This window comes from Mauremys mutica, chromosome 11, assembly GCF_020497125.1.
Source record: "Mauremys mutica isolate MM-2020 ecotype Southern chromosome 11, ASM2049712v1, whole genome shotgun sequence".
NCBI lineage: Eukaryota > Metazoa > Chordata > Testudines > Geoemydidae > Mauremys > Mauremys mutica.
In genome coordinates, this window is record NC_059082.1 from 55,438,234 (window position 1) to 55,450,124 (window position 11,891).

The window sequence follows — 11,891 nt, forward strand, 5'->3', positions numbered from 1 at the left end:
GGCGTTTTTCTTATGCTCTATGAGCAAAGACACATCCAGAAAATATTAACATGATCTTGTTCCTGGCTCTGATCTGTGATTGTCTCCATCTTCTGTCTAGGCCTTTCTTCACCTACTGGGTCACCTTTGTGCATTCGCTCATCACAATCCTTGCTGTGTGTATCTATGGCATTGCCCCCGTGGGGTTTTCTCAACATGAAACTGTAGATTCAGTGAGTAAATCCTCTGCCGATCGGTATGAATTGTGATTGTTTCTCAGCAGTTGTTTGTTACCAGAGACTCTGATCTCTCCCCACGTTGTGTAACTTGTCAGTGTGTTTCCTACCAAAGGCCAATAGCTGGAAGCCAAATGTGCTCACCTGAGGGGCTGGGCATGCACATGCACACCTACAGGCTTATGCACCTGCCCATGTTCACACCTGCAGCCACACGGCGCACATGCATTCACGTACACATCTGCAGACTTGTAAATTCCCCGCTGTGCAGAGGCCTGGCTGATTTTCAAGGGCAGCACATTGCCTGGGCAGACAAACCTGCCTGTTGGGCTTGCCTGTCTGTGAGCTTTGGCTTCCTGCCATTAGCACTGAGTGATGGGAGACAAGCCCATCAGAGCTGATAATATCTGTCATATAGCAGCAACGTGGCACTGTTCAGCCTGAGGAGCAGGGTCCTGGCGGCCTGTTGGCCCCTGCAGCACGGGTTAGAAGGAAGGTGTCTGAATGGAATCCTAGGCTGGGGTCTGGGCAGAGCTGGGATTCAGCCAGGACTCCTGGGATAACACCTTATAGTGTCATGAGGTATTAAGGCGGGGTCTCAATCTCAGTTTACCTTAGGGCCAGGGCCAGTCCTCAAATCCTCCCAGCGGGCCAATGTCACTCATGCTGCCTAAAACTCCGCCCCCACCTGCCTAAGGCTCTGGGAGGGAGTTTGTGTGGGGGAGGAGGTCTGGGGTAGGGGATTGGGGTGCAGGCTCTGGGAGGGAGTTTGGGTGCAGAAGAGGTGAGAGGTTGGGCTCTGGAAGGGAGTTTGGGTGAGGGAGAAGGTCTGGGGTGCAGGCTCTGGGCTGGAGTTTGGGTGCAGGCTCTGGGCTGGGGCAGAGGGGGAGGTGCAGGAGGAGGGGGTGTGGTGCCAGCTCTGGGAGAGAGTTTGGGGGCTGGGGTGTGTGGGGAGGGGTGCAGGCTCTGGGAGAGAGTTTGGGGGCTGGGGTGTGTGGGGAGGGGGTGCAGGCTCTGGGAGGGAGTTTGGGGTCAGGAGTGGGTATGTGGGAAAGGGGTGGGGTACAGGGTCTGGGAGGGAATTTGGGAGGGGGAGGGGATGGGAGTGCAGGCTCTGAGGGGGGCTCGGGGGTGCCGTGCTTAGCTGGGGCTCCAGGCAGGCTGGGGGGGGCCTCTGCGCGCTGCTTCCCCCAGGGCCGCAGGGAGGGGCCGGCAGCCACTGAAGCGAGCAGGCAGATGCCGCTCAGCTCTGTTGTGCTGCCACGCCCCTGGGGGCAGCAGGTGGGGCCAAGGGAGAGACCTGCCCCTTTTTACCATTGCTCCTGCGCCCTGTGGTACCCCACTGTCTATGTGGTTCAGAGGGGGCTGCTGCTTTCTTGTCTTGCAGGTCCTGATGAACAGGGGGATTTATGAAAACGTCAAATATGTTCAACAAGAAAATTTCTGGATTGGCCCCAGCTCGGTGAGTCCCCACCAGCTCGGGTTCGGTTCCTGGGGCTGGGATAGATAGTGCACCCACACCTTCATCCAAGGGGTGGGGCAGCTCTGCTGTTTCCGCATAGAGCAGTGAGCCTGGCGCAAGGGCCTGAGCAGCCAGGGCTGTGTCCAGTAACACTCAGGTCCCATGATTGGCGATTTATGTTCTGACATGCTCCCTTGTGGGCTTGTGGCCTGGCCCAGACAAGCTTTTCAGGGTCCCATCAGAGTGGCATTGCCTGCACTGGGTGCCCCTGTAAAATGGGCTCATTCCCTGCTTAGGGAGACATGTGGTGTGTCGCCAATGGGGCCTGCCTTCTGCTGCTTGGCACTTTGCAGCTTGGCCAGGGGAATGCCCTGCTCTAGATCTGGCTCTGCCTCTGTGGGGCACAAGCTGGGACAGGTCAAGCCTTGTGTAGGGGTCAGTGCAACTGGGGTGGCTGCCCTAACTGGTGCTTTCCCCTTCGCTGGCACCAGCATGAGGGGCATCTTGCACAGATGATCCTTGTTGTGTGAGGAGACTGATGGCACCTGTTTGGGATCATGTTTTATGTGTGAATATTGCTAGTTGTGCCCAGCCCCTTGCCTTCCCCATCCATCCCTGCCTGACTTGACTTGCCAGAGGCAGCTGCTGCCCAGCTTCCCCTTGCTTCCCTTTTCCCCTGGATCCCTTGCTGCCAAGCCTTTTCCTTCCCTCTTCCCCCGGAGCCCTGCCTGCCCCCTTGGCCCCTGTGTGACCCTCAGCTGAGCTCCTAGCCCTGTCTCTTTCCAGGAGGCCCTGATCCACTTGGGGGCGAAGTTCTCACCATGCATGAGGCAGGACCAGCAGGTGCATAACTTCATCAGTGCCACGCGAGAGAAGGAGAAGCACTCGGCCTGCTGCGTGCGCAATGACAAGTCAGGCTGCGTGCAGACCTCGGAGGAGGAGTGCTCTGTGAGTGCCCCCACTGCAACCCACTCACAGCCCTGCACAGCTCCCCTCCCTCACTGCTCATCATCATGCTGCAGATGAGAGCCCCTAGGCCAGTCTCCCTGCCTGCCTGGCAGCTGTGACACCTCCAGCCTCCCTGTCCAGTTGGTGTGGAGCTCTGTAGCCTCCCACATATCCGGGTCTTGTATTCATGTAGATGGAATAAATAGGCCCAAAGAGTCCAAGGCACTAACATGAGCCAGACACTGCCCATTAACAAGGTTCAGGGTTTGGGGGACAGAGACTTCCGCCTGCTTAATATCATGGCAAACACACCACTACACATCCCGTGACCTTATTAAGATGCAGAAAAGAGAAAACAGTTTAAAACATTTGAAATGTAATTTTAACAACTTCCGTTGTTCCCTTTTCCTCTAGCTGGGAAGAGTTTTTAGAAGGGGAAAAAACCCTTGTTTGAGAGTCTCTTAGATGGTATCAAAGCAGGTAATAGCTGTCCTTTTGGGGAACAGAGACGTCAGCTGAGCTGGGCTCAAGCTGCTGTTGTGAAAGTCTGATCCCCTTTCCCGGAAGGCAATACAAGACAAACACACACAAAGGGGAGAGCAAAGACAGAAACTGCAGCTTCTGGCACCGGTGCTGCCTCACTTGGAGCCTTGCTACTGCAGAAACACAGGTGCAGCGCACGGTCTGATCAGCCACGCTGAGACCTGGCAAACGCATACCAGTATCTTGTTCAGGGCATTGCTTTTAGCTGTCTTTTTGGTCACAGGCTTATGTAAGAGTTGCAAAATATACAGTCTTGGCTGCTAAGGCAGACTCTGGTTAGACAGAAGGGAAAAGAAGAGGGATAGGAAAGGGAAGAAATGAGAAGGAAAGAGAGACAAGAAGTGTGTGTGATAGTCTCACCTCCCAGGAGGCATGTGGGATTTAGCTGAAGCCTGTGGAGGTGGCGATGTGAGCTGGGTCCCTCTGACTCAGTCTGGTCAGGGCATCTCTCAGGATCAGGATTACAAAGGCCCAACTGTGTCCTGGTGCATCCCGGGGCCCCAGAATGGGGGGTGGGGGTGGCAGCCATAATAGTAAAGCTCACTCCTTTTGGGCCACCTGTCTCCCACCCAGCTGTTGTCAGCTTCTTGATTTTTGCCCCCTGCAGTTTTTTTTTAAAGGACCCCCACAAAAGGGAGTGGTGAGCGAAATAACCTGTTGCTTCATTATTTTGTTCAACAATTAGACCTAATTTCTTTCACACCAATTTTGGTCCATTGATTTCTAGTCTCGCACGTCTCGTTTAACAAACATGATCTTAACACAGTCCTTGAGTTATATTAATAGGCCTCTTGGTTTGGACTAATTCGGTCTGCCTCCCTCCCTTTCAGACCTTTCCCCCACACCACTTATTGTTATTGCTTATTGGAGCAGTTTGTAAACTTTCCCTCACTTTTCTCAGCTGAGCTCACAATCAGGCTAAGTTTGTAGGCTGGTTGTCAAAAGTCTCTGTACTCAGCGTGTGTGATCCCATCTCATTCTGATCCCCCAGCCCCCTGCTCAGTCACTGTGACCCCACCCCCAGATTGTCTCTGCGAATGCCTCTGCCTCCTAGAGCTCCTGGGCCCTGTGGTGATCAGTCGTGCCTCCTCTGCTCTCTCCTGCACAGTCCACCCTGGCCGTGTGGGTGAAGTGGCCCCACCACCCCAGCACGCCAACACTGGCAGGAGGCAAGAGACAGTTTGGATCTGTTTGTCACCAGGATCCCAGGTAGGCACTGCCTGGCTCAGGCCTAGCTCAGCCTCTCCGCCTGGTGAGCGCCAGGGGCTGCTATGTCTGTGCAACAAGACAGAGGAGTTGTGGTGTGGAGCTGGGTGGGACTGCTCATTATCCTGGGGCTTCTTAAGGAAGTAGAGGCTGTTTGGAGAATGGGCCAGGCAAGGGGAGTGGATCCATAGCTGGGGAAGGAGACTGCTCTGGGCCTTGAGCGGAGGAAAGAGCATGATGAGGTTCTTACCCCAATATGCTGTGTGAGGTTCTGATACATTCATATACCATGGGGCAAACTGCTGGACACAGGTGAGGACACAGTGTCACTGGGTAGAGGAAACGGGCACAGGGTGTCACTGGGTAGAGGTGGGGAAGGGGGTGTGGAGTGTCAATGGGCGGGGAACAGGGCACAGGGTGAGGGCTGTGGGGGAGGGTGGTGCTACTCAGAGACCAATTGGATACTTGGTCTGATTTCCGCTCCCTCTCCCCTCGGGCATTGCTGTCTGCCTGTAGCCTGTGCTTGATGCTCTCCCTGAGCCCCTAGCAGCGTCCAGGCAGGGAGCCCCTGTGTGCCTGGCTCAGAACTGCTGGAATTCACCCTGCTGAGCCATCCCATCCCACACTGCCCCTGCCCTGCCCGCCATCCCCTGCTCTGCAGTCTCCCTGCCTTCCTAGCTGCTTCCTGCCACAGCATGGGCCCCACCTGCATGCAGCTCTGTGACTATGGCAAATACCACAGAAGCCCACAATCCATGGGAGTCAACCCAGCTGGCCTGTCACTTCCCCTCCTATGGCTCCACCCTGCCCTCTGTTGGAGCCATGTATTTCCCTGGAGCATCCAGACTCCTGAGAATCTCCCTGGGACTCCCTGTGCAGGGGGAAATGTGCACTGGGGGATCGCTGGCAGCTGGGTGTGGGGCTGGCCCTGCGTGGAGAGGAGTCTGATAGCTGGCAGACAGGGCAGAGCTTGGGTGCTCTGTCAGGTAGCTGGCCAGCCAGCTCGGCAAGTGGCTCAGATGTTGGATTCGGTAGAATCAGCGAATGCACCTGGAAGTCGAGGTGTGCCCCTTCAAGTGACTGCACTTCAGTCAGTCAGTCTGCATCACAGCACCGTGACAAGTGCTCTCAGTACGGAGGCCTTGGTCCCTGTGACACAACACTGCCAATTGCAGCTTGGACAATCTGACCCTGAGCGATCTCTGACCCAGCCTAAGCGGTCCTCAGCTCTATCCTACAGACCTTGCACATGAGCTTGGAGGAAACCCTGGGGATTGTGGCAGCAGCATGGTGCTGTGGCTCCTGGGAAGTGGGGTTCTCCTCCCCGGCCTGTGCCTGTCTGCCGCTGCCTGGTTTGTCCAGCTGATCTGTTGGATTTTGTTGCCTCAGGGTTTGTGAGCAGCCAGCATCGATGGATCCCCATGAATGGCCTGATGACATCACCAAGTGGCCGGTGAGCATTGCTAGAATCACCGTGGGGGGCAGGGAGTTGCAGGCCAGGGTTGGCACAGATGGTGCTGAGCACTCCAGCCTGACAGCTGCCCAAGGAACAGAGGCGCTGGAGATGGCCTCAGCCCGATATCTTTCACCTCATCACCATAGAGATGCTTTGCACATCCTCTACTGACCAGTCAGTGGGAATTCCAGGCCCCTAGACAGAAATCAGTGCTGTGTGCAGGGGGAGGGTGAAGGGATCAGGGGCAGCCCCGGAAGATGCTTCCTCCTGCAGAGAGCCGGGAGACACAGAAAGGGAAGAGTTGGGCAAGGGCAGTGTGGGGCCCAGGCTGCTCTGGGGGCTGACTTGGCCCACAGCTACCACTAGGGTCGGGGAGCCCTGAGCACAGCTCAGCCAGGCCATTGGGTCTTTGAACAGCGATTCCAGTCGGCTGAGATTTTGAATCTTTGACCTGACTTTGGTATTTGGGAGGGGAAAAGCTGCCAGGCCAGGAGAGACAGGCCCGCGTTCACTGCACTAGGCCAGCCTCCTGAGCCCTCTCCTGAGGGCTGACTGTTAAGGCTGCTACTCCCAGTCAGAAGCCAAGGGAACTGTTGTAACTGGGAGGAGCCTCCATGGGCTGCTAGGCTTTTGCTCCCATGCTCATGGAGCCCATCTTGGGGAGGGGGCTGGCTGGGCCACCCAACTGGCAGCTAAAAAGCTATGTGTGATCAGGTTGTTCTGTTGTAAACCCGGGTGCATCCCCATTAACCGCTCCCCTGCCAAATCACAGATGGAGGTAGAACATGGCCACAGCACCAGCCCCATCCCCTCCCAGGAGCCTCCCAGGTGGCTCAGAGAATGGCCACAGCACCCTCCCCACATGGCAGGTGGCAGAAAGGTTTCCACATCCATCTCATTCCATTTGCTGTTGTTATCCAGATCTGCACCAAAAACAGCGCCGGGAATTATACCAACCACCTTCACATGGACTGCGTGATCACAGGCAGGCCCTGCTGTATCGGGACCAAAGGAAGGTAATGGAGCCCATCTGTCCATCCGCAGAGGGCTGCAAATAGAATGAGGCACAGGGGGCTTGTCCTTCTCCGCAGAGGGTAGTGTCTCCCGGCTGTGCGCGGCCAGGACACTACTTTGAAAGGGAAATCAGACAGAAATGGAACCAACTCAGGCTTGTGCATCCAGAGAGCTAGGCCCTGCCCTGTGCTGTGTGAGGAGGAGCAGAAAGGTAGAAGCCAGACAGAGGCTCCAGCTGAGAGGGCCAGGGGACAGCATGCTTTGCAGCCCCCCTCACCCTGTGCATTTCCCACCCCGGCACAGTAGCTTCTGGCCAGCACAGAATGTGTGTCTAGAGCATTGGTTGCTGAGCCATCTTTTTGACACTGCAGAGCACTTTGAATAGACTGACCTGTTCTTCAGATCTGGAGCCTTCACCTTTGTTCCTTGTTGGGGGGAATAAATGTTTTCCCTGCCCGTCTGATGATGTCCAGTAGTGCTCTGGGATGCTGAGTGCAGTGTAGACTGAATGGGCCTCGCATTTTGTCATGCTGGAAATGGAGATGGTCTTTGTACACATAGGTTAAGACGTGTCCTTAGCCCTGGGGAGCTGACAGGCCAAAGCTAGACACTGGCGGTGGCTTAACGGAGGGAGCTGTGGGGATTACAGTGAGATGGGAGGGAGGGCTCCTGGGGCATGACAGAGTTATGGAGGGATCTGACAGAAGATGGAAGGCACTTGGCAGTGACGACAGGGAGGCTGTGCCGGATGCAGGGGCAGCATGAGCAAGGGTACAAAGCAGAGTGTATCGGGAGCAGAGGGGAGAGCGTGTTGGGAGGGGAGAAGGGGAAAAAGAGCAGAAATGGCAGGTTCTGCAGTGAGGGCCGGGTGCTTGAATTCGATGTGGTAAGCAATGGGTGCTGATGTGGTCAGGGGGACAGGGAAGGCATTTTGGAGGGATAAGGGGAGCAGGGAGAAGCGGGCAGGCCAGAGCGGGCAGGTTACAGTGATGGAGGGGAGAGTCCTGTGCTGGGGGTCTCTTAGGCAGGAGGGGAGACATGATCCAACCCCAGGATCATATGTGATGACAAGGTCACAGTCAGTCCAGGTTCCTGTCCTTCCTGGCAGGAGGAATAATTAGCCACTGCTATCGTCCCAGATGCCCTGGCTGGCCAGATCCTCAGGCTGGGCAAGGAGCTGTCAATAGAGGTTAGATAATAACGGACAGGGAATCGTCAGTGCTGCAAACCATGAGTGTGATGGTCTGTCTGGCTTGTTTTCAGCAAGAGGAACTTCTTACTCTTTATACGGGTGCCCCTTTGGCTGATGTGGATAGCCAATATTTGGGGTCTTGTGAGGTTGTTCCATTAGTAGGGGAAATTGATTATAAGAGTCAGGTATTTCTTTGGTGCGATCCTGTTTATTTACAAAGAATAGACACACAGTCCTGTTCCCTGGAACACAGAAGGAACAAATAACAGAAGTTCCTTGCTCACAACTTGAAAGTCTGCCTCTCCAGTGAGTCCTGTGCCCTAAGGAGCTGTCTGTGATCCCTTTCAGGGCTACACTAGTTTTTCTGGCTTTCTCCTTTCGTGCGCGCACACACAGCTGCAACCAATCAATTCCTCAGCCCCTGTATTTGCAATCACTGCCAGGGAAACCCTGAGACCACATTGCTTAACTGTGTCCTAGACCTTGGACACAGTTCTTAATAGGTAGCTTCTTATTGTTTCCAGTTATCATTACATAAAGGGCTATTTAATTGCTCCTTCTGTGTAGCCTGAATGAAGGGTGTTTTAGCACCCATCAGTTTAACAAAGGTCTGTGATTAGACCAATTTGTTGGCAGCCATAAGCATCTTCCAGCATAATCGCATGGTGGTAGTGCCTAGAGAACCAATCAGATCTCTGTGTTAGATGCTATACACATATAGAGACAGACAAAGTCCCTGCCTCAAGTTTCTCACAGTGTAAGAAAGCCCTGCAATGGATGTTGTAGTACCTAGATTTAGAGACCCCTAAGATCGTGGCAGACTCACTTTAGCTAGGAAATCAATGGACTAGGGTTATAATTCCTGCAGGGAGATCCTTAGGTTCTTGTTCCAATCTCACTCATAGAACAAAATCCCAATAGAAATCAATGCCTTCTTGTACAGCCTTGTCTACACGGGCTGCATAGCTGTTGGTGTAGTAGTGCAACTACTAATGTAGTCATGATTCACACATTTGGTGGGATTTGCACAAGTGTAAATCGTGTCTATTGCTAGAGCTGTGCAGCTAGACTGGAGGCTGATGTTCAGGGAACACCAAGCCCGAGTGCCCTGAGCAAGATGAGCACCTCCCAGAAAAAAGGGAAGACCTGGTCTCTGCACCAAAAGGGTTTACAGGCAAGGGTCCTAGACAGAAAGGGGAAGGGCAGCACAAGCCAGCTCCTGTGCCTCCTCAGGATTCCCCGGGGCATTAGGCTGGTGGGTGAGACACGGTGGTGACTTTGAGGTGCAATTGACTGAGGTGCTGAAGGTGACTGAGGATGTGTTTGGGGCGGATATTGGTGAGGGCTCTGTTTGCTGGGTGAATTGTTCAGAGTGGTTCCCTGGCTCTAATGGGGACATTACCACACACAATGGCAGCAGAACGGATGGTACAAATGCCCCTGGCAGGGAGAGGCTACAGCAGTGCTGGGGAAGCACATCTCTGAATCCTGTGCATTATGATGCCAACTTTGGGGCCTGGACTCAGGGTATGAGGGGGTCTGAGGCCTGTAGAGCAAGGCTGGCTCCTCCAAGAGGGCAGCAGGTGCTCCTAACAGCACAAATGAATCTTGCTGTTTTTTCCCCCCCCAGGTGTGAAATAACATCCCGAGAGTATTGTGATTTCATGCGGGGCTATTTCCATGAGGAGGCAACGCTCTGCTCCCAGGTATGGCCAAGGCTGCAGGGCAGGTTCTCATGGCCTCATTCTTCTCTTTCCCTCTCCCCTGTCTCCTCCAAGTGGTTTGGTGAGATTTGGGCAAGATTTTGCAGCTTTCCTTCCCTTAGCTTGGGAGCCCCTTGCTGTGCCCCACAGTGGGCCCCATGTGAGGCTGCACTGCCCGCAGAGCTCTCCTGCCTTTATTCAAAGGGGGGCGGGTGGGCAGGCCTGGCTCTGAGCCACAGACAGGTTAGAGAAGGAGGAGATTCAGGAACGAGTGTGAGGGGGTGAAAGCGAGGTACCAGAACCCTGGTTCTAGTTCTGCTCATGATGTGCTGTGTGGTCTTTTTGCTTCCTCTCCATGAAGAGGGGAGAATGTGACTTCCCTGCTCCGTGTGAGTGGTGGGGAGGAGGGTAACTGGAGAGTTGCAGGGAGTAACTTAGGGCAGGTGCACAGAGCACCGATACCCATATGGAGGCTCCTGCACTGACAGGAAGTCAGGTGACTGGGCTCCCCTGTCCCATGTGAGCAGGGGGAAGATGCATATCTTCCTGTAGGGGGCAGTCACGCAGCTACACTGGCTTCCCTGGGCCAGTCCATGTGATACAGGTGCAGAGGTGCCTAGATTCTGTGGCACTAGGCACATTACAATGAGACAGGCAGAGCAATACCTTTGTGTGGCAGGAGGGGGCAGCATATTCCAGCCTGCATTCTAGCCAGGTTTCAGCCTCCAGGCTGCGAGCTGGCTATTATGGGTCACTAGGTAACATGGAGGGTGAAGAGAATGTTTGAGCCCTGTAGGCTTTGTGTTTTGGTGCCTGTTTTGCTATGCCTCTCAGGCCACTTTAGGAACTTCTGGGGAGAGGTACCCCATGGGCACTGTGTGCATGGTGATAGGGTATGACTCTACTTATTCACAATGAGGTGGGCGTCAAATCCCTGTAAAGTCCAATACAGGTGCCCACGCTCTGGCCCCTGCTGGAGTGCAGCACCAGAGCCCTGGAATGCTGTTCCTTTTGCTGGCCATGTGGGGACTGGGAGTCCCAGCAGCTGTGTAAGCAAGTGTAGATGCACATGAAGATGGGAATGGCTAGGACATGCTCATGAATCTTGCTCAGTTCTCTAGAGACCTAGGCAGGTGAGTCATCCCAGACACAAGTGTTAATGCAGTTCTTGGATGCGTAAACAGGGGACTCGAGTAGGACCAGAGAGGTTATTTGACCTCTGTATTTGGCACTGTTGCAACCACTGCTGGAATACTGCGTCCCGTTCTGGTGCCAGTTCAACAAGGATGTTGATAAATTAGAGAGGGTTTAGATAAGAGCCATGAGAATGACTAAAGGATTGGAAAACCTGCCTTATTGATAGTCTCAAGGAGTTATTACAACCTGTAAGTGCCTACATGGGGAACAAATGTTTAACAACGGGCTCTTCAATCTAGCGAAAAAAGGTCTAACATGATCCATTGGCTGGAAGCTGAAGCTAGACAAATTCAGACTGGAAATAAGGGGTACATTTTTAACAGTGAGAGTAATTGGAACAACCTGCTATGGGGTCGTGGTGGAGGGCATGGTTCTCTAACAGATCTGCTCTAGGAATGATTCTGGGGCACTTCTCTGGCCTGTGTCATACAGGGGGTCAGACTAGATGATCACAGTGGTCCCATCTGGCCTTGCAGTCTATGAAACTGAGGTGTTTTATGGCCTTATGCCTCTGCCAGCCCTCACCATGCCCATCTGGAGGCCTCAGCCCCTGGCACAGCACTGTCATGGCTGGAGTAGAAGGCAGTACATCTCCCAGCAACCACCATCACTGCCTGCAGCCTGGTTAGTGTGACTGCCTCCCCCTCCCCCGACAGACCCTCAGGGCTTCCAGCTGACCTTGATCTCTGTTAGGTGCACTGCATGGATGATGTCTGTGGCCTCCTGCCCTTCCTAAACCCAGAGATTCCTGACCAGTTCTACCGCCTGTGGCTCTCCCTCTTCCTCCACGCTGGGTAAGTCTCACTGCAAAAACAAACCAGTGTCTGACACTCGGGGGGGGGGGGAGGTGTCTGGGTATGGTGCTCATTGTTTCCCTGCAGGGGGTGGGGAGTGGTTATCCCTGCTTGGTGGTGCTCAGCAGGGGTCCAGTAGCCTCTGCACCTCAAATAAGTTA

General features: G+C 54.3%; 1 protein-coding gene across 9 annotated transcripts in view; it reads left to right on the forward strand.

Annotated features, from left to right (window-relative positions):
- Window positions 1-11,891, forward strand: part of RHBDF1 (rhomboid 5 homolog 1) — a 97,020-nt gene that overhangs the window by 82,712 nt on the left and 2,417 nt on the right. For all 9 annotated transcript variants that reach the window (XM_044981208.1, XM_044981213.1, XM_044981209.1 and 6 more), the window contains 8 exons: window positions 101-212; window positions 1,603-1,677; window positions 2,464-2,625; window positions 4,277-4,377; window positions 5,764-5,827; window positions 6,752-6,846; window positions 9,667-9,742; window positions 11,630-11,730. In XM_044981208.1, coding sequence (XP_044837143.1) covers window positions 101-212; window positions 1,603-1,677; window positions 2,464-2,625; window positions 4,277-4,377; window positions 5,764-5,827; window positions 6,752-6,846; window positions 9,667-9,742; window positions 11,630-11,730 — 786 coding nt within the window. The remainder of the gene's footprint in view (window positions 1-100; window positions 213-1,602; window positions 1,678-2,463; window positions 2,626-4,276; window positions 4,378-5,763; window positions 5,828-6,751; window positions 6,847-9,666; window positions 9,743-11,629; window positions 11,731-11,891) is intronic.